The sequence below is a fragment of the Prionailurus viverrinus genome, chromosome C2 (genome assembly GCF_022837055.1).
Source record: "Prionailurus viverrinus isolate Anna chromosome C2, UM_Priviv_1.0, whole genome shotgun sequence".
Classification (NCBI taxonomy): domain Eukaryota; kingdom Metazoa; phylum Chordata; class Mammalia; order Carnivora; family Felidae; genus Prionailurus; species Prionailurus viverrinus.
The window spans coordinates 103,850,899-103,872,570 of NC_062569.1; the positions used below are offsets into that span (position 1 = coordinate 103,850,899).

The 21,672-nt window shown below is 38.9% G+C and overlaps 1 protein-coding gene across 2 annotated transcripts in view; it reads left to right on the forward strand.

Moving 5' to 3' along the window:
- Positions 1 to 20,294, forward strand: part of GUCA1C (guanylate cyclase activator 1C) — a 32,056-nt gene extending 11,762 nt beyond the window's left edge. Inside the window, exons 2-5 of one of the 2 annotated variants that reach the window (XM_047876458.1) lie at positions 7,532 to 7,681; positions 11,836 to 11,928; positions 12,858 to 12,873; positions 13,594 to 13,610. In XM_047876458.1, coding sequence (XP_047732414.1) covers positions 7,532 to 7,681; positions 11,836 to 11,928; positions 12,858 to 12,873; positions 13,594 to 13,610 — 276 coding nt within the window. Of the gene's footprint in view, positions 1 to 7,531; positions 7,682 to 11,835; positions 11,929 to 12,857; positions 12,874 to 13,593; positions 13,611 to 20,124 lie in introns of those variants that run through there. The other variant, XM_047876457.1, reaches the window with a different exon arrangement.
- The last annotated feature ends 1,378 nt before the right edge of the window (positions 20,295 to 21,672 follow it).

Here is a 21,672-nt window from a genome sequence, read left to right on the forward strand (position 1 = left end):
ATGATCATCTATTATTAGATTGTAAATCATGAGGCTGCAATCTCTTAAGGGGAAAGACCAAGGCTACTACTTCAGAACTACCAACATAGACACTCTCAGGAAGCATTTGTTGCTGATAATAAAACACCTCATACTTGTTTAGCACTTTGTAATTTACGAAGTATTTTCATATATAACATCAGTCATCAGCATTTTGGCTGAGCTTCTCACAGAATTTTACCTGTTAAAGACAACCAGCTGTACCTGCTGAGATGCATTTAAACTTAAGCTGTTGTAACTCATGCATTTGAACAGAATCTGTTGGAATTGTAGTTCTCAAATCTGGCTACATATTAGAAGCACCTGGGGGTATTATTAAAATGACCAGTGGTTGGGGCTCCACCCAAGTCCCACTGAATCAAAACAATGTTGTGTTAGTTTTAAACTGCCAGGTGGTTTGAATGTGCGGCCAGACATGAGCACCACTGTTCTACCAGAAAGATCACGGTCAAAATGTTAGAAAGCTGGGGTCTAAGCCCATTTCTGCTACCAAAGAGCTTTGTAACATGGATACTTATTAAAAAGAAAGTATTGTGTGGACTCTGGGTCCAAAACTATTGATTCAGAAGCAGTTCCTCTGTTCTTCTAGTTACAACCATAATAGAGAAACACAGCCTTGATGCAAGTAATATAGGTATATATATTCTACTGTCTGTGCTACCACTTTCTATATCCTCTGTTTACCTCTTCTAGTCAGCAAAGAACAAGGATGGAGTGTCTTCCATGAGAAAGGAAACACTCTTAGGACACAAGCTGACTGAATTAGGGTAAGGCTGGATTTATCTGTGGCATTGCACTTGCTTCGGCAGCACATATACTAAAATTGGATTTATCTGTGGCATTATTGCTTAGGGTGACAGGTGTTTTTAAGAGGAAAGCCATATTGGCTACCTGAAGAAGTTCCTTGCAAAAGGCTACCATTGCTATAGTCACTGCTGGGTCTTCCGTAGTTAGCTCATTCAGAAGTGATCAAACTCAGACAATTGTCTTGCCTTCCCCCAAGGCACCTGAGACTGGCTTCTAATTCACAGTCGTCCAAATATCACTGAGCTGGCTGCATGCTAGGGGCAGATGTTTGGGGCTTCCTGATTGATATCCAGGAAACCTATTAATAATTGTGAGCTTGTCGGGTAAGTATTGTGAGAAGCCCTTTGTCCCAGAGCCCTTGAAGTTTGCACAGTCATGGTCAAGGACAACTGCATGTGATGTGCATACAGATCATGTTATAGAACCAGCCTACAAGCCAGCAGTGTATTTCTCATCTTAAAGAGGTGAGTCTCTTTTGAGGACATTCCAGCAATCCCGTAGCTGATAGAGACTATGTTTGCTGTTATGTCAGTGTTTGTAGGTGAAAATGGGCTAGGTCATAAATGCTGAATACAACATTTCTCTTACAGATTTCAAAAATTCATGAAAGTACTTTAAAAGCATTCGTATGTATTTGACATAATAGAGGTGGCCCTTATATTGCCTAGGGCAATATAGGCAGTTCCTAAGATGCAAACTGAATATCAGTGACAATGATTGATCAATCACGGGATGTGCTGATACTAACTCTCTGGGTTTCCTTACTGTGATCATCTGAGTAACCACTTCCAGGCAGAAGTTTCAATTCATATGTTGCTGCTGACTTGCCACAGCTGGCAAAATGTCACTGGAAGGTGTCACATGTAAAAGAATGAAAACATCTAAATGCCTTCAGGTTAGGGGCTGTGACAATTCAGGAGTTCTTCACAGATCGTGATTCTGTGAAAAGTAGAATGTTAATGCTGTCAGAGGAAATAGTTTTCATTTGGGACCATGGTTTGAAGGATTTTTGTTTGACTTGGATCATTTGTTTTCCTGAATAAGAGGGTGCACTAGGGTACAAATGGGGTCTGATACCTAGTTGTTGTAATAACAGTTTATATTTCTGCGATCTTGGTGTTACTTGAACCCAGGATGCTGTGCTTATTGGTTAATGCCGTTTGGGACCTTGTTTGGGTTAAATGAGCTCAGATGTGCGAAGCACAATGCCTGGCCCTGTGTGTCTAGCAAGTATTACATCAACATCAATAGTTGCCATTTTCATTTTGATTATAATTATAATTATTATTACTAGTTCAGTCCATTTCTTATTTGCAAAATGACTGTTTTTAGAACTGAAATTCTACAATTTGAATCAACGAGATGAAGCCAAGTTCCCCTAAGGACATTACCCAGTTTATAAATTTGTGGCTCCATCCCTGGGACAAAACTCCAAAGCAGATGTCTCTGAAGTATATTGAGATGACATTTCAATATCTGTTTCTTGGGGTCTCTCAGGCACACAGAGTGATGGCAGGACCACACTGTCCTAGCAGATGACATCTACAGTGATATTTTTACCTGGGTATTTTACAAAGTGGGGAGAATGGAGGGATTGGTCGGGGCTGCAATGCAGGTGTAAGGCCCCAAAGAGGGGAAGTGCTGAGCCAAAGCATGGACCAGATGCACAGCAAAGGAATGCTATAGAGTCCTAGTCAAGAGCAGAGGTGAAGACAGAACAAGGTTGGCTAACGCAGGACCGGTATGTAGGCTTTAGATCCTGGAGGCGCAGCTGGGCAAATTTCCTGGGGAAACAGGCAGTGAGAGCCATGGTCTATGGGGTGGTGGAGGTTAAACCCTTGCGCGGGGAGAGGGGCTAAGGATTCCAAAATGATACAAGAATTGTTCATCAAAAATGTCAAGGAGCAGGAGAGGCAACAGGAGAATGAACACCTTTTGTCCCTCTGAGCCAGATGGCTATGCAAGCGAGGCGAGGAAAGCCTGGGAGTGGTGGCCCCAGGAGCTCTCTGGGCTCACAGTCTCCCGGAGACTAAGCAGCTCAGACCACACAGGCCAGCTGCCCCTTGGGCAGTACCATGTATGAAGGGAGCACAGGTGCCAAGGTGCTGCATTTTCAGTCATTCAGGTCACCTTACGTTATACGACCCTATTACCGAATAGTTCACACCTGTGAATCAGGAACAACACACTGTGCTGAATGTGTACCATCTGTATGGATACCTCTTCCAGAAGGAGAATTCAGTTGTAATGCATTTGAGGGCAATAAATACTGGGTGATACAAAGAACAAAAGCCTTAGAGGAAGGCTGACTGAATTTAAATCCTGGATCCACCTACAACCTAACTTTGTTATTTAAGTAGTTTATTTAGCATGTCTGAAAATCCGCTTTCTCCTCTGGAAAGTAGGAATAGTAGGGCTACCTGTCAGGTTGCTATTAGAATTAGAGAGGATGCTTGGAAAGTGACTAGCACAGTGCTTGGAACATTGTATATATATAGTAGATTTTATAGCTTTTATACTTAGTAATAAATAAGAAAATAATTTTTTCATATGCATGTAAGTTTTATAATTTAACTTTCTATCTGCATTTCAAATTGATCATATCCTGAAAGCAACTGTGACTTACGGCAGGTTGTGAATATTGCTGGAGACCATGTATTCCACTGGTGGATTTTCTGTTGGACGGAACACTATAGATTTTGTTTTCCTTATTTTTTTTTATTATATTAGACTTCTAGTTTCATCTCTTTGATGGTACAAAGAAAACAAGCCTTATATAATGTTTAAATATTTTTATACTTTATTTATAGATGTAAAAGGTATGCCTTATAGTTTCCTACATTTTTAGAGACTATAAGAAAGCTTGAATTTGAAGTCTCCATATATTTTTTTTCTCTTTCTTGTTTTAACCCACCTCTACAAAATGATTTGTAACCTATCAACGGACCAAACTCCCTTTGGAGACTGAGAAACAGTCATGCTTCCGTATCTTGGCCCCATTTAACTCTTCCGTGTAATCCACTCCATCCTAAGAACATAGTGTATACGTCTATAAATGTGTTGGAATTAAAATTATTTTTGTAGACATCCTCCCAAACTCTCCTTTTCTGAGGTTCCTGAAAATGGCTTTGTGTGTGCCCAATTTCTTCCCCACCCTCAACCTTGAAGGAGGATCCAGCCGTCACCAAACTAATGTTTTAGGATTTGGGATACAGAGTTAGGAGACAAGGTGGTGGAGTGAAGGGCTGGTGCGTTCTCATGGTCAGGCTGCTGTGAAGGAGGGGGGCAGTGGGGAATTGCTGAAGGTTGAGCATCAGGGGCTATGTGCGGGGAGCACAAGGGAGAGGAAGAGGGTGTTGGAAGAAATCCATAAATTTCTTGCAACTTGTATTTTTTCCAGAAATCAAAGTAAAGACTTGCTGTTATTTTCAATTAATTTTTTTTTTTTTTAATTTTTTTCAACGTTAATTTATTTGTGGGACAGAGAGAGACAGAGCACGAACGGGGGAGGGGCAGAGAGAGGGAGACACAGAATCGGAAACTGGCTCCAGGCTCCGAGCCATCAGCCCAGAGCCCGACGCGGGGCTCGAACTCCCGGACCGCGAGATCATGACCTGGCTGAAGTCGGACGCTTAACCGACTGCGCCACCCAGGCGCCCCTTTCAATTAATTTTTGATTGCTGGACTGTATTTGTAGGCCTGTGTCATTATTCTGAGACTGAACCATGTGGGTCATATTTTTTCTCATTAGTCTTAATAAGGTTACAGAAACTCAAGTGAGAAGAAGTCATAATTAAAGCAGCCACTTGGGCAGATACCTAGATGAAAACATTGCCTACGAAGGAAGACATCTATAAGAAAAACAGCTTAGATCCATATTTCCCAAATCTTAGGATACATGAGACTCACCTGGGGAGCATTTTAAATGCAGACTCTTGGACACCATCCCAAGTAGTTTTGATGCTGTTGTTTGGGGTTGGGTTCTAGGAATCTGCATATTTCATTGTCCTTATGTGATTCTGATGCAGGGAGTTTATGAACCCTACTCAGGCACAAGGTCAATCAGTGTCAAACATTTCCAGACAGTTCTGTGTGCCACGAGGGCTCCAGTAGCTCAAATACAGAAATATGAACTTAACAATGTTCCTTTGGATCATGTCAAAGAAAAGTCTTTGGGCATTCTCTTTTGCATTTTTCCTGGTCACATTTACAGGAACATCTCACCTCTGTGGCTCTTATCCCCCTCTCCCGTGTTTAAAATCTATAGGTTAACTGAAGGCAATAATTACTTTATCTACCAATTTACAGAATAAGCATTACTTAAAACCCTCCCCAACACTAACACAAGCCATTAAATCACATTCACCGGAGTTGTCTCACCAATGCGAATTTCTACAAAATCTTACCAGAAAAATAATTGGAAAGAAGAGTTGGCTGTGGTTCGTTAAGAATTTGACTATATGATGGAATGCTGGTTCGGAAAGAGTGGTTCGTTAAGAATTTGACTATATAACGGAATGCTGAAGTGAGAACAGAAGATGTATTGCTTGCAGGAGATTTTGGAAAAGGCTGCACTTGTCTAAGTAGAAAGGCTTCCTTACCCATCCTCACCTTTGGCAGTCGATTAAACAGATTGTCCATTTTAAAGCCTTACAATGAAAATATTTATGCTCACCTCCTGATAGAGTTTGTTCAGAGCTTCCAGGACCAGGATTGGAAGGAGTTAGGGTCACCTGCCCACTGTGCCTAATCAGAAAACACCAAATGTTCTAAAGGCAGCATTGCTCAGTCTAATCTGTTGCCATTCATCACGCAAGTGATGCCAAAAACTATGATCCTGAAGCAGGACTCAAAAAGTGAAACAAACCATCATGGAATATAAGGTTTTTATGGAAACACTGAAAGATCAACTTTATATTTATAGCAAGCCAGCTCAGTCTTCTCAGGGATGATGTTTCTGTAACTTTTTGGCAAACACACATAAGAACTACCCAGGGAAGTATTGATTGGTCAGTCCTAGAGACACAGGAGGAAGACCTGGGAGCCAATGTGCCCCTGGTTGAATACTGACCACCCAACTCATATTCTCCATCCCTGCCTGTCTTGACACTGAAAAATAATGGTCATGTCCTGCCAAATCTGAAGATATCTTGTCCTCTTAAATAAATTTCAACTCTATGATAACATAATTCCCTTGTCTCAGCCATGACTATGTTAGGGGTTAATATGGTGAAGCGGTAACAGCAGTAGGAAAGGCAGATAGAGAAAAGGCAAAACCACCTATGTTTTGTATCCTTGAGCACATTTCCTTGAGGAGATCCATTCAACCAGACTCCAGACTGTTAGCAGAAGTCTTGTTGCTTGTAAGAAGTATTAAAGTTATTGATGGGGTGAAGTTACCTAAGTTGTAAAATGTAAAAATCTATTACCCACATGAAGTAAAATTTTTAAATATTTTTATTGTATTTTTCTGACTATATAGGTAAAACATCAACAGGGTAGAAAAAAAATTTTCAATAATACATTTTGAAGACAATGCTATAGTCATTAGCACATTGGCTTTCAGTATTTGAGGTGCTGTAGTAGTCTTTAAAAAACCAAGCCAACCAACCAACCAGCCAACCAACCAACAAAAAGCCTTTAATCAGGCAAGAAGGCTTTGTTTCAGATCCAGAACTACGGGTGAGTTTTCAATTGCTTTTCTTATATACTAGATACAAAAGCTTGCTCCTCGAAGCAAACACATACCATTTTATAGTCTGCTAAGTCTCATGCTCTTTCTTCTAAGGGGAAGGAGTACTTTATGTCACATCCTGTTTTGTAAATAGGACTCTACAATCCAAAATTCCAAGGAGAATGCAGCTGACAGCATGTTTCCTTGGGCTGAATATACTACTTTTGGCATCTGAATTCCCAGGGGAAGATAGCAGAGAGTGGGTCACGCACCTCCCTAGAGCTGGTCACTTTTCTTAAGATAGTTGAGCATTTGGCTGAGCAAGGTTTGAAGGGTATGATTCTTAAGAATGACAAGGACTATTTCTGTATCAATTGAGAGTGTTTTACCAATTTAAAACAGGCTGAAGGGAACTGCCTAAGCTTGAAAGCCTTAAACAGTCTTTTCTAAGATCGACTAATATGGCAAAACCTTTACAGAGAAGAGGCTCGTACATTTTGATTCATACTGAAAACGACTTACTTAAAAGGAATCCTGGAATTCAGCATTCCAAAAAAATCAACCGGGCTCTCTAAAAAGGAGTACAGAATTTATCTAGCTGGTTTTTCCCCTTATATTAGAAATTGGTACCTGGTCTTCTCTCTAAGTGGGGGACAAAACCTGAAGATACTCAGGAGAAGACAGCTACTGTAGGATGTCCAATGGTGAGGACACAGCCTTCCGTCAGGGTCAGGCCAGAATCTTGTTTCTTTTTTGGCATAAGAAGTAGATATTTTCTCTAAAAACACACTTGCCTATATATTTAAACTTGTTTCTATACACATTTCCCATGCTTTTCTTTGTTTATTTGTTTGTTTTGTTAATGAAATGCCAGGGAAAAGTTCTATGGTGAAATCTTCTGGGTTATATTAATTTGTGCTAATGGTCCTGCTCGTGAACCATGATTTCTCAAATAAAAGACAATTGTTTCTCTTAAATGTTTACGTCCCTTTCTGTCCTTGCTTTCTATAGGATGGATTTATCGACTTTTTAGAGTTTATTGCTGCTATAAATCTTGTTGTACGAGGAAAAATGGAGCAGAAATTAAAATGGTATTTTAAGCTGTATGATGCTGATGGAAACGGTTCTATTGACAAAAAGGAACTACTGAATATCTTCATGGTAAGTGAAGTGGTGAAGTAATCTTAGGACATTGTATAGTTAATGTAATTTTCCTTCCTGTGGAGCTGGCGACAACTATCTATGTGGTTGGTGAATTTTGGGATATACATTTGGAACTGCTGGAGCCATGTAAGTTTCACTATGCTATCGATTACTGAGTGTGCACCTGCAAACCAGCATTATCTTGTCGGTGTTCAAATTCACATATTTTAGCAGAGTATTGAGATGAAAAATGAATAAACATGATGTTCTAAAACAACTTGTCTTTTTGTCTGCCTCGGTGCAGAAAGTTGTGCGAGGAGCAGCTGAAATACCGGACGGTTATATAGCAAAAGCCAAGGGCTAAGAACAAAGGTACCTGAGGACTAATCTTTCTGAGGGCTGGACTAAAGTATTTCTAAAAAGTACCTCAAGGATCTCAGGCCCTTTCCAGCTGTAAAGTTCAATGAGTCCCTTTATAAATCTCACCCCCTTCCACCAAGGAAGTGGAAATACTTATTATCATGGGATGACATGAAATGGATTCTAGAGTATTAGATGATTAAGAAGGACACTGTACCTAAATGAGAATGTGAAGTAAAATACACATTATGAATGCAATATACGGAATTTGTAACACAGAGTCAGAATTGGAATCAGAGGTCTTAGAAGTGATCTGGTCCAAATTATTTCATTTATAGATGAAGGAGTTAAGTTACTGTGTTATAATACATAGTATAAATATTATCAAAAATGCAAAAAAAAAATAAGTAGGTAGAACTACAATTATAATCAAACACCTCAATAAATGGACAAAGCTGTTAATACTTAAAACTGTTTAGCAAATGTAGAGTCAATGAACATATGGAAAGAATTCAAGAGTATGATAATACTAACATTGCTTTCACTTTAATCTCACAGATAATTCACAAAAAAGTACTAAGATACACTTTGTAACTGAACTTTGTAAGCATGAAAATTCAGAAATTCTGCATATATATGACATGTTACAACACAAAATTAGCAATCTAAAATATTCCCTAGAGAATGCCCAACCCCATGTAAATTTTAAAACATCCTCTTAAACATACTCAAATTTATTTTAATAACATTAAATATATAATATAGCATACAAATATTGGGGGAATATCCAAACAGTATTCAAAGCAAGGGTTCGTATCCTGGGATCTATGGATCTATGGCCTTTGGAAATCCTTGAAGACTATGACATTAAGGGCAACGTTTTTCCTGTATGTTATCAACTTTTGAGGGGAGGGAAAGGGTCATTGGATTCTCAAAAGAATTAGGAGGAACAATAGTATATGAATGTTTTTGTCCAAATCTTATGGAAATTTTTGCACAGATTTTTATTAGTTAAAATGTACAACTTATGTTAGTGAGTAAAGAAAAGAGGAATATTAAGCAGAGAACTGAGGTTTTCTTTGAAGTGTTTAGAAAGAGAACAAAAAGAAAAGAGGGAAACATAAAAGCACAGAGCAGAAATTCATTTAATAATTGACACTATTTGTCTCCAATTAAATTAATAAAGATTAACAACAATAAGGTGGAATTCTGGCAAGGGCACTCTAAGAAGAGTGCCCTTACACATTGTGGAGGGGGTATAAATGGAGATAACATTCCTGGAGATTTGATAATCTGCATCAAGAGGCTAAACGTGTAGCTCCATTTTAGAGCCAACATTTTTGGTCAGGAAAACAATCATTAACGTCATCAAAGATAAAGGTTCTATGATTTACATCACAGAGTCACGTAAAATACTAAAAATGAATGACCTAAAAGAGAAAACATTTTAAATAAATTGATGCAATGGAATAGGTACTTATACAAAATGATTGGCCTATATGGTGGCAAGTGAAAACAATCCAGTAAAGAATACATACTGTTTAATGTAAATTCTCTTGACACATGATAACAGGATGTTAAAATAAAATACAGCCCAGCCATCAAAAGATCCAAAGGAAGTACTAGATTATAGGCAAAACTTACAAAGGAAGTAGTTACATCTTAATTTCACTTCAAAGGCATAAAATGGTCAGGAGGATGTTTAAGAAGGGCTATTAGAGAGGATTTTCTTGGGTAAAGCCCTCAGGTCAATAGCATGGGGATTTAAGGAAACCACTGACGTTTGGGGAGCACAGTGTTCCAATATTTGAGTCTGAGAAATCTAATGAAGCAGACCATGGCAGCAGAGTAGAGGGGTAAAGTTGAGGAAGAATCTTATGCTCAGAATATGTGGGGGCGAAGGTTTTTTCATGGATCAGACATGGGGAGGAAGCTGAAAGAGTTGCCTTGGATCTTGTCCAGCGGAGCCACTTGGAGAAGTGAGGGCATCTCAGAAGAGGAGGGAGCTGGAGGTAGAAGCAGAGAGTGAGTCACAACCAGGAACACGTTGCACCCCTCCCCCAGGGGACACCTGGCTATGTTTGGAGACGTTTTGGTTGTCAGCTGGGGAGTGGAGGAGTGCGTGTGTGGTGCTACTGCTACCTATTGTTTAGTGACCAGGACTGCTGTGAAACGTTCTACAATGCACAGCACAATCCTGAACAGGAAAGAATTGTCTACTCTGAAATAGCGGTTGGGCAGACCTAGAGCTTGTAGAAGGAGCCTTGAGGGGTCAGCTGGAATCAAAATGCATGATCCACGTCTAGGGATGTGTACGAGAGTGTCAGTAATAAAAGGGAGGCATGGTCTCAAAGAGGGGATTTTAAACATCTGTCATCCAGAGAGCTCTGACACTAAATAACTGGGAGTGAGGGTGCCTGCCAAGTCAGACTGTCCTGTTCCCCCTTCTCTCCTACCTCCTCCCCTCCCACTCAGAGAGTGGTCAGAAATGGGCTGAGCAAAATGGAGGAGAAAGTGCAGATATGCTAAATGAGGGAAGAAAGAAGGAAACAAACCACGCCTCCCTGCCCATCCCCCCCACCATGCTTCTCCTGTACGAAGAAGAGGGAAAACACAGGGCACATGTATCCCTCCAGGCTTCATCACCCTTCCAGTCAATCCTTCAGTCTCACTTCTATTTCCCAGAGATGGGTCACAGACAAATCCTAGATATTTCATAATCTTTTATTATGACTTCTACATGTGGTCTCATATCCCTTCTGCTGTGGGAGTACTGGATGCCTAGACAAACTTTTAGGCTTTTGGGACCTCTGCCAAGACACTGAGAAACCCTAAAAATATTTATCTAATTGGATGCTATATGTATGTAACCATTATTCTAAGCATTACCCTCTATCTAATTGTGAGACCTCACTAGCTGAGGCCAGGAGTGGTGTTGTACTGCTGTTTGCTGGGACTAATCCCAAATTAAGCATTGATAATGCTTGCAAAGCAGCAGAAGAGATGGTCCTATTTCAGACCAGGCCCTCAATTAAAATATGATGCCAGTGGTTCTTCTAAAGATCCCTTTATGTTCAATCAAGGTAGTTATGTTCAAATTCCCAGATAACTTTTTCTTTCTCTATCTCTCTTCCATTTTATTATGAATTTCCACATCAAATATTGGTTGCTTAATTTAATCACCTGGCAGTGGGGGAGAGGGAAAGAGTGGTTAAATTTTCCCTCTAGGGAAGCTGGAAATGTCATTTTCCCTGGGTTCCCTGACAGCCTTTATGATGAAAAGGTGCTGGCAGGGTGTGAGAGAAATTCAGTGTCCTTCCAAGGCATACAGATCTGTCTTCCCAGTCAATCATTCTAGAAAAGGGCAAAAAGGACCAGAGGTGCCAGTGTCAGAAGCTGGAGGAGAAGCCTTAGATGCTTACAGAATATCTTTTTATGTTCTTCTATAAGATTAATGATGATTGGTCTGAAGTTGAGAACATTGTTTTCTGCGTCCAGAATTCTTATGACAGTGGCCACTTCAATGTTTTTCCCTATAAGCTTTTTGTATCCTTTGCTACCTAATATGTTGAATAGATCCCTTTGTGCTGTATAATATCAAACTTCAGTTTGTATTCAGTTAATTAAATTTCTAAGCCTCATTACCCAGAACTGACATATAATATTTTTATTTATTTTTACCAACTAGAACAGGTTGGACAACAAATATGACATGAACATATCCCAAAATTGTGTCATATTGGGGTAGAAATGTCACAAAATGTATTTGCTTCCAGCAAAGTTGAGCTCAGTGATTTAATTTCTTTTTGCAGGCTGTGCAAGCCCTCAATGGCCAACAAACCCTGAGTCCTGAAGAATTTACCAACCTGGTGTTTCATAAGATCGATAAAAACAATGATGGTAAGGCTATTTTACTCTCCTCGGGCTCACTTTTTTTTTTTTACAAAGTAGGAGGTGGTGGGGTGAGTTGGAATGCCATTTAGGCAAAAGCATGAACCTTTCAAGAAAACCCTAGCTGGGCTTCATAATTTGCCCAGTCCAGTGTTCTCCAGTCAGTACAATTCATTGATTAAATGTCTATTGACTACGTATAATCAGTTCATGGTGCTTGACATTTTGGGATATATGAACAAGAGTAAAGGGAGAAACAAGGAAAGAAAAGTGGGAGAATATGATATGAAGGACTCTGCTGTTTACTCTGGGATATGTTCTAGTAATTATTCCTTTCTACTGGAGGTGTTTCATCAACTTGCAAACAAACCCACGTTTCCCATACTACAAAAATCATTTCTTCGATTGTGTGATTTTCTTCTATCAGATTTTTTCCTTTCCTGTGATGACACATTTCTGGGAAGAGTTGTGTGTACATGCCTTCATTTCTGTTCTTTGTACCTTTTCTACATTTCCACTGTTTCTGCTCATTTCTCCATCTGCTATTGCTACCCTAAAATCTGGGTTACTCTTCAGCTCCGAGAAGGTGCACTTCTTCTTCAGAGGCTGAGTGAAATGGAAGACACAGGCATTCCAGGAGAAGGGGGAGTGCTTACACCAAATGGCATTGATCTCGGTAAACTGGTAGGGGAGCATATTGATCGGAGATTGAGGCGGCATAGCTAAGGGTGTTCCTTGAAAACAGAGAGTTTGACATGGTGGACAATATGATGTTCCTAAGTGATTTAAGGGGGAAAAGGAGGATAGATATGAGGCACTGGGACTCTAGCCATGGTTGTCATCAATCCAAAGGAATTTTTTCCACAGGACCAACATGCCCGCCATGGGTCACTTCCTATAATGGACACGAGAGGGCAGTAGACACCCATGTTGTGTGTGGCAGTTTGCACTGGTCTACTGTGTCTGGCAGGATGCGGTGGTGAGTAGGCTGGAAGGGAGTTTAAATGAAATCGCCATTATGAATGAGCCCAACAACTGGACGAGAGTATAATTCTCAGAAAAATACTTTGGAAATGTATCAGTAGCATCAATCTCCCTCATAAGGACCCAGTCCTAGTCTGCCTCACCTCAATTTCAAGTCAGTATGCTCATTTTCTAGTTTACCAAGATCAGAGCCATTTGGTTGTAGCTACTCATATTTGGGTCTATAAAGATGAAGGATAAAATAAGTCAGTTCATGTGAAAGCTTGTAAAAAACAGATTCAGACTAACCAGAGTTGACAAGGAAACTAAGTGAAGGTAGAAAAGGACCAGAGAAATGGAGAGTGGAAGATCTTAAGAGGCCAGTGAAAACCTTATGTGGAATATGCAACTGAACATCCTGATCACCAAACAGGAAAAATGCTGTAGGTTTGTTCTGTTTTAATTTTTAATCTCAGAGGTGAGGGGGTATAGTAGGGGTTGGCATAGAGATGATAAACCATTTCAGCCTGGGGCCGAAATTGTTGACCGAAGGACGAGGGTCCTGGAAGGAGATAGGACACTGTGAATGTTTAAGACTTAGTAATACAATGAATTTCAAAAGGGCAGGTCATGAATGTTGAAAATATGTCTGAATCCTGCTTCTAGTGGTGGAAGCCACGGAATAGGAAAGGTGACCTCTCCTGGAGAAGTATGAGGGTTGTGGTATCCTTAAGAAGGGTCTTGGTTTCTTATTAGTTTGAGGGAACAAATAGCGTGTTCCAGAAAACAAGAAAATGATTCAGGACTCTTTATTTATTACCTAAGCAGTTTCTTAAAAAACAAAGTATAAGTTATCAGTAAAATGGGGGATGTTATGGCAAGAGCCCAGAAAAAGAAAGATGGAGGTGAAGGATGCAAATCTGGAAGAGTGGAGGTGTTTTCTTGGGCAATAACTGAGGTTATCTGCAGTCGGGGAAATGGACTCTTTGACCTAGAAGAATATATCAAAAGAGAGATAATACATTATGGTTTCTGGAATAGCTTATGGAACTAATCACACAAATCATTTCCTCTGATAACAACTTGTCTTTAAGGGGAAAAAACATATATCATTGCCTTTTACAATGAAGATATTAAATAAACAGGCTACATTTTGGAAGAACAATGAACCACTGTTTCTTGGCAAATGCATATACAGGACTGAAACTGATAAAATTTTCTTTCATATGCAAATTATTGGAGGTTGTTGCATCATCTCATCAAGAGACAGCTGGGTCATTCCCTATGTCAAGAAAAGGAGGCTAAAATTGTACTGTTGGAGAAAGACAGCTCAGAGCACCAGAAGGCAAGGAAGAGAATGTAATGAAGACATAGAAGGTTGATATTTGCAGAAGCGTAAAAGGATTTTGCCAGTATTTGACAGAGGAAAATAAAGTGTTTTATTCACACATAAAAGGAGAGTAAGCACCACAGGGGAGATTATCTATTCTTGTTTGTACAAACCTAAGCATATATACCTCAAATAAGAGTTTTTAAAATTGTTTATTGTCATCGTTATCAAAACATCATTGTTGGTAGAAGTAAAGAAGGTCAATCAAGTATATCAGAATAATGTTGACTATGTGCCGACATATATTTTCTTTAATTTTTCAAAAGGAAAAGCAAGTACGCTATTGTTATCTGATAATCCAGTGAATGTTGAAACTGAAGATCACACCACACCAAGATACAAGCAAAAAAACCTTCAAGAACATGTATGAAAATCCCAGTTTGACTGCAAATTGATTACAAAAGAATAACTGACACCAAATCTATTGGGACAGAAAAACACACAACAGCTATGAAGTATTCTATACATCATTATCATCAAGGTAGTTAGCAAATCGGAGGCAGAAGATTAATCAAAATAGAGGCATAGGATAAATACCAAGAAAATAAAAAGATGAGAATCTACAAACTCCATGAGGGCAAGAACTATTTCTGTTTTATGTACTTTGGTAGGTCTTGCATGCTCATACTTCCTGGCACACAGTAGGTGCTCTATGAATAGTTGTGAAATGAATGAATGTCTGGTAAGAAGATGTCATGCAAAAAGCACAGGAAGAAATAAAGAAGAAACAAACACAGCATGCATTGCTATCTTCCTACAGGAAGAGAGTTGTCTAGACTATTTTGGAAATTAACATACATGTGCATATGCGTTGCTACTTCAAAAAATATAAATGCAATTGACTAAGAGAAGTTAATTACCAATGGAAAGTGAAACTGGGGGCCAGAAAGAGGTTACAGGGGATTGTTTCATTTCATTGAACTTTTTGTATTGTTTAAATTTATATCATGAGCATGTATTATTATAATAATTCAACAAGCTGTTTTTATTTTTATATTACAAATAAAAGCATCAGGAAGGAAAACTTGAAAAGAATCACAAAGACAGAAAATTGAAGCTCAACATTCAATATTATTGAAGAATGAACAGGCAGGACAGCAAGACTAAGTCAGAATAAATGATTAAGCATGGAATTCTGCACCCTTTCCTGCAGGAAGAATGGCAATCCGCATTCTACCATGTGCTGCTTAGGAGTCGTTCTTGACATGATTTAGGAAGATTTATAGATGCTGTTCACAACATTAAGTGCAGAAAGTGTACCAGGCAAGTTTAACATAGCGCCAAATAGCACAGGGGCAGGAGAGACTTTAAGGCGTTCGTAATAATCAACCATGAAAGTGAAAAGAGAACAAGGCCAAAGAGGAAACGAAAGAGGTGATTATTGGGTTGATACTTGAGGTAACAGAAAACAGGAAGACATCTTATTGAGCAATTAACCAGAAGGACCAATGTTTTCGACTGGCACATTGTGGAAAGCCATGAGAGACACAGCGACTCAAACTGGAAACGGAACTACCGGGAGGTAAGAGGGAATCAGGTTTTCTCATAGAAAAGAAGAAACTGCTGCTCTTAACTCTGCTATAAAATGCTGCTAAATGCCTCTAGTGCCACCTTGCTAATGAATACAAAACTGTGTCGTTTAATGTCTTCACTGGCATCCGCCCTTGAAAATCTGGCTATTCTCATCTCCTGAGACTCCCATTCCCATCTTGGCTAATTTCCCAGCCCCACCACGATTTTTCGTCAAGTTCTAATTTAAAAGAGTTGAAAAAAGAAAAGTCTTTTACATGGGCTGGTTTCTTTCAATATCAGCTGACTTCTTTAGAGCAAAAATGCTAACGTGTGCATGCATTGTAAATTTCGGCTTTCTTTGGGGGTGGGGATAGGAGGTCATTTTTTGTTTTGTTATGAAAGATAATATAAGACATTCATGCAAATAAATACAGGACCCAGGAATATCAATAAGATAACCACTCTGCAAAAACAAGACTAAGGAAAATATTCATCATCAATGAAGCTGCTGAAATTGGTAGTGAGTGATGGAAGAGCATTGACCTTCAGGGTCCCCAGGAGGAGAAAATGTGTCCCCCAACTCAACAAACTACTAAATAACGTAATGTAGACATATATTATAAGTATATGTATACTTCAACATGCAAAAATAAAATTGTGTACTTTCTGAATTATGCCCTATAAATATTGAAATGTATTTTTAAATATAAAACAAAATAATAAAAACTCAAAAAATTGTTTTAGATCCTTGTATCTGAGTCCTGTGATCTCCAGCTCAGTCACCTCTTACTGGCTTTGCCTCTCTGCTGGTAGATTTTTTGAAGGGAAGCTTCAAAACAAAATAATATATAAAACAAAATAATATATAAATATTACATATAATATATTAATTATAATATAATATATTATATTATATTATAATTATATTATAATTATATTATATTATATATAATATATAATATATTATATATTATATATTATAATATAATAAAATATATAATATATAATATAATAAATAATATATAAATATATAAAACAAAATAATAAAAACTCAAAAAATTGTTTTAGATCCATATATCTGAGTCCTGTGATCTCCAGCTCAGTCACCTCTTACTGGCTTTGCCTCTCTGCTGGTAGACTTTTTGAAGGGAAGCTTCTGGACCGGCATAGGCAATCCTTTCTAGAGAGATTCAGAAACCATCCTTTTATTTTCTTTGGGCATAAATCCTCAGGCAAATTAAAGAGGATTGGGAAGCAATGTTTAAGAACATCAGATAAAGAAAAGCAGTTTGTCAGCATGTTTTCTGAACCCCTCCCACATTCCAGCAGCTCAGTCACCAGTGGTGTGGTGGAGGAATTGGCAGTTGTAGCTGGGGCTTAATAAATATCTGATGAAAAATGAATGAATGCTAATTACTGGGGGGAAAGGGTGAGGAAAACTTCAAAGTACTTTAGATAGAAATAGTAAACATAAGTTGCTATAGGTAGAAGTTGGCTTCATTTCCAAAAGAAATTTTTTATGGTAAGTGGTTAGGTAACGTGAGAAAAATGAATATGCAGAGGTCACACATGTTTTGAGAAAAGTAGAAAAAGCATCACGGAAGAGTTCCATCTTCTAAGTTGCTAAGAGAGTAGAACTTAAAAGTTCTCATCACAGGAAAAAAAATATAAAGTGCAACTGTGTGAGGTGATGGATGTTTAAACTCAAGGCGAGGATTTCATAATATTATATGTATCAAGTCATTATGTTGTATGCTCTAAACTGACACAATGTTATATATCAATTATATCTCAATTAAAAGAGTTTTTTAAGAAACTCCATCTTTTATTTCTTTTCCACACCAGTAAGTAATCTGAGTTGCTTTTCACCTGACATGATGTCTATACCCTCCACACCCTCAGACATGACTCTTTCCACCAGCAGTGGTGACAATGGACAAATGTTATAACTGAGCGATCAAAACCCACTTCACTTGGGGAGCCTGGGTGGCTCAGTGGGTTAAGTGTCTGCCTCTTGATTTTGGCTCAGGTCATGATCTCCTGGTTTCCCTGGGATCAAGTCCTGCTTTGGGCTCTGCATGGAGCTCTGACAGCATGGAGCTTGCTTGGGATTCTGTCTTTCCTCTCTCTCTGCCCCCTCCCCTCCTCTCAAAATAAATGAACATTAAAAAAACAAAAACAAAAACAAAAGCACTTCACTACCCCATCCCCACTCTCACTTCTCTTGCTTCTGCTAAGCCCCTAGAAATTGAAAAAAAAAAATTGCACTGGTAATTTAGCAGCTGTGATTTCTCTTTGCCAAAATCGGGGTTGTTTTGTTGTTGTTATTTATGGTTCCCATGACTCACCGCTCTGCACCCATGTGACCCTCCCCAGCCACACACTACGACTCCTTATTTTCAGTTTTCTCTACTTAACTTTGGTTTATTCCATGACTATACTTTACCTGTGAGACATAGATGACTCCCTTCCTACCCTGTGGGTTTTGTAGAAACTTCTTTGGCATAAGGAAAACATAAGGAACAAAGATTCAGTTTCCCTGTAGAAGACGTGTTTTAGAATTTTGCCATTGAGACCAAAAGGTATCTTATGAGAATGTGATAATTCATCCTTATTTATATTTGATTCACTATTGTGGTATTTTGGATATTTGACTTTGTCCACTAAAAAGTACAGGTACAGTATAACATCTAACTTCAGTTCCCGTTGCCTTTCTGCCTCAGGTACCCATTCTCTATTTACCAAATGTTCTTGATTTATCTTTGGCTGGCCTTCTACCTAGCCACAAACCTGATTTGATAGAATATCTTTGAGATCAAGAACTACATCTCTACCCCTCAACTTTATTTTTTATTTATTTATTTTTTTAATTATTTTTTTTAACATTTATTTATTTTTGAGACAGAGAGAGACAGAGCATGAACGGGGAAGGGGCAGAGAGAGAGGAAGACACAGAATCGGAAGCAGGTTCCAGGCTCCGAGCCATCAGCCCAGAGCCCGACGTGGGGCTCGAACTCACGGACCGCGAGATCGTGACCTGAGCTGAAGTCGGACACTCAACCGACTGTGCCACCCAGGCGCCCCTCTACCCCTCAACTTTAATGCACTCATGTGTAGTCAAATCCCAGCAGACTTGAAGCCTAGGGTGGATGGTGGTCTGCTGAGGCCAAAGGAAAGACCCAAAGACACAATATTATATGTCAATTATATCTCAATTAAAAAAATTTTTTTAAAGAAATTCCATCTTTTCTCTCTTCCACACTAGTAACCTATATTGCTTTATTGGGGGAGCTGACATACAGGGAGGCCAGGAGCAGCCAACTGGACAGAGCAGCTGCTGCTGGCATCTTTGTGCAGCAAGTTTTATATCCTAGCAACTCAACCCAGGAACTATGAGAAGCCCTTCTCCTTTCATGGACAGCACTTCCAAGGAAATCAAGGTCTGCCACCCAGACACTCTTTGTTATAAGGGAGACACTCCAGGTTGGCCAGCCTCAGAGACCCTGACCTTGAACACCAAACAACACTTTTCACTGCACGTTCTGCTTGATGGGAATGCAGAGGGAGGACAGGATCTCTATATTTCAAGATAGTGATTAACAGGGGCATGAGGGTTATGCTTGCATAAATTAGCTATCCAGCGTGTAACATTAAATTTATAATTATAGTCCAAATGAGTCAACAGAGAACCCCTCCCATCTCCCCCAAAATGTTGAAAAGTTGTCTTGTAGGATGAGGGTAGGGGCAAAACAGGGTGGCCAGGGCACACAGTTCTATGGTGATGGTTTGATAACACTGGACTGACCAGCATGAGACTTTGGCTTATGCCGAAGTGATGAAATTAGGAACCAAAAATCTGAAAAGAAACCTGCTGACCAATAATTGTATGTGGAATGAATAAATGTTTACCCTTCCTCACAGCTGTGGACGGTCCCTGCAATTATTTCCTCCGAGAGAAGAATGTTGAAAACAGCCTTGCACACAGTCATTTCCTCCTGAACTTAGAAATCTGCAGTATCCATACTCCTATCACTTGGTCATATCTTCATGATTAAAGGTCAAATAATCAATACCGTGTAGAGACATACGCATGTATGTGAACATAGGTGCATTGCTGATGATTCTCAACTTAAAATAAAAATAGATTGTATTTGTCATCTTGATTTTCAATGGCAATCCTACCATTGAATGCTTTGCTATATAAGGATATTCGAAGACTTTAGAGTCTGGTCAAGGTGAAAGGATATCAGAAGAATATCAATAAAAATATCAGGGAATATATTGTATATACCAGTGATTGGTATGGACAAAGCCTCTTGTTAATTGTTCATTTATTATTTTCTAGGAGAACTGACTTTAGAAGAATTTATCAATGGCACGGAAGAAGATCAGGATCTTCTGGAGATTGTTTCCAAGAGCTTTGATTTTTCCAGTGTACTGAAAATAATCTATAATGGGAATCAGCCAGACACAGAAGGGAAGTTTCCTTCAAACCTTGTGACAAGGCTGATCTAGGGAAGGTGGGAATAAAGTGGCTGGGAGAATGCCTTTTCTGACTTTCAGTGGAGGCAAAACTTCCAGTGGAGAAGAAATGAAATTCTCCCATGTACATGCTATTGATTTCATTATATTTGAATATATATTCAATTATATATTATAATTGGTATCAGCCTGTGAATATATCACTTAAGTCCCTTGGAGATGTCCATAAAGATTGTAGACGAAGAATTGTTGCTTTTCTGTTTATACATTAGTACTCTCTCTGAAGGTTAGAACATGATGATTAGACTGAAGGATGGTCTCCATATCAGTTCAAAATAGAACTTGTGTACATTTCCTTCCACACCTAAATTAATCCGCCTCTTGAAACAGAACTGGATTATTTGGGCAGTGTCCCCATAGTTTAACATTCTTCTTAGACTTTTGGCAAATGTGTTTGCTGCCTCTTGGCTCCTGTTGGATTTGTGTATTATAAATGACCAAGTTCTGGTCTATGGAGAAACTTTTCTTCTGCCTTTTTTTCTTATTCCTTACCCTGAATCCTATCTTGAATCCGTAATAATGCTCTGTTCCAAAAGAAAAGTCTTAAGCTATGTAGCAAAAGGAGAAAATTTCAGACTGGGCAATGAGAACGTTTCCACTGATTTGCTATAAATCTGGGTCCAGTTGTGCATGAAAATGCAATGCATCATCTGTAATTATTATGCCAGTTGGGGGTTTGATCAGAACAGCAGACAGCCAGGCTATGCAACAACAAGCACTTGACATTTTAAACGGTCCTGACATTATAGCTCTGACATTTCATTTTTTATATCCTTTCCAAAAAATGAAATGATGAATGAGATTTCTTGATGGATTAGAACTTTTTAAGTTTTGGGTTCTATATCACAGGCCCACTGGTACATCTGTCGGTGCAAGACTTTCTCATGGAACCACAGTGGAGGCTGAAGACCAGATGTGAGCGGTCTTTTTTTCAAGACCTTCTTAATGATGCTTTCGTATTCAGATTTGAGTTAAAAACACACATCTAAAACAAGGACAGACTTGGATGTCCCTGTCTCAATGTTACAGATGTGGATAAAAGTATCAATAGGGGTATAGATGAGACAGTAGAGATGAAAAAGAAATGGAGGTAGAGAAGTTATAGATGAATGTATAGACGAACAGGTAGATGAAGATAGTATAGATGGACATAGAAATATTCTGTGGTTTTCGAAAAGATTTTGAAGAGATTCACAAAGAAGTGCACACTATAATATAAAATATGTTGAAATAAAATTATTGTCGATAAAGTAAGAAGAATTAGCCATAATGACACAAAGTTCTACTCATGTGCCAAAAGTGGGGTAGCCGTTGGACTCTGAGCTTCCTGGCAATAGAAGTGAAAAGGGAA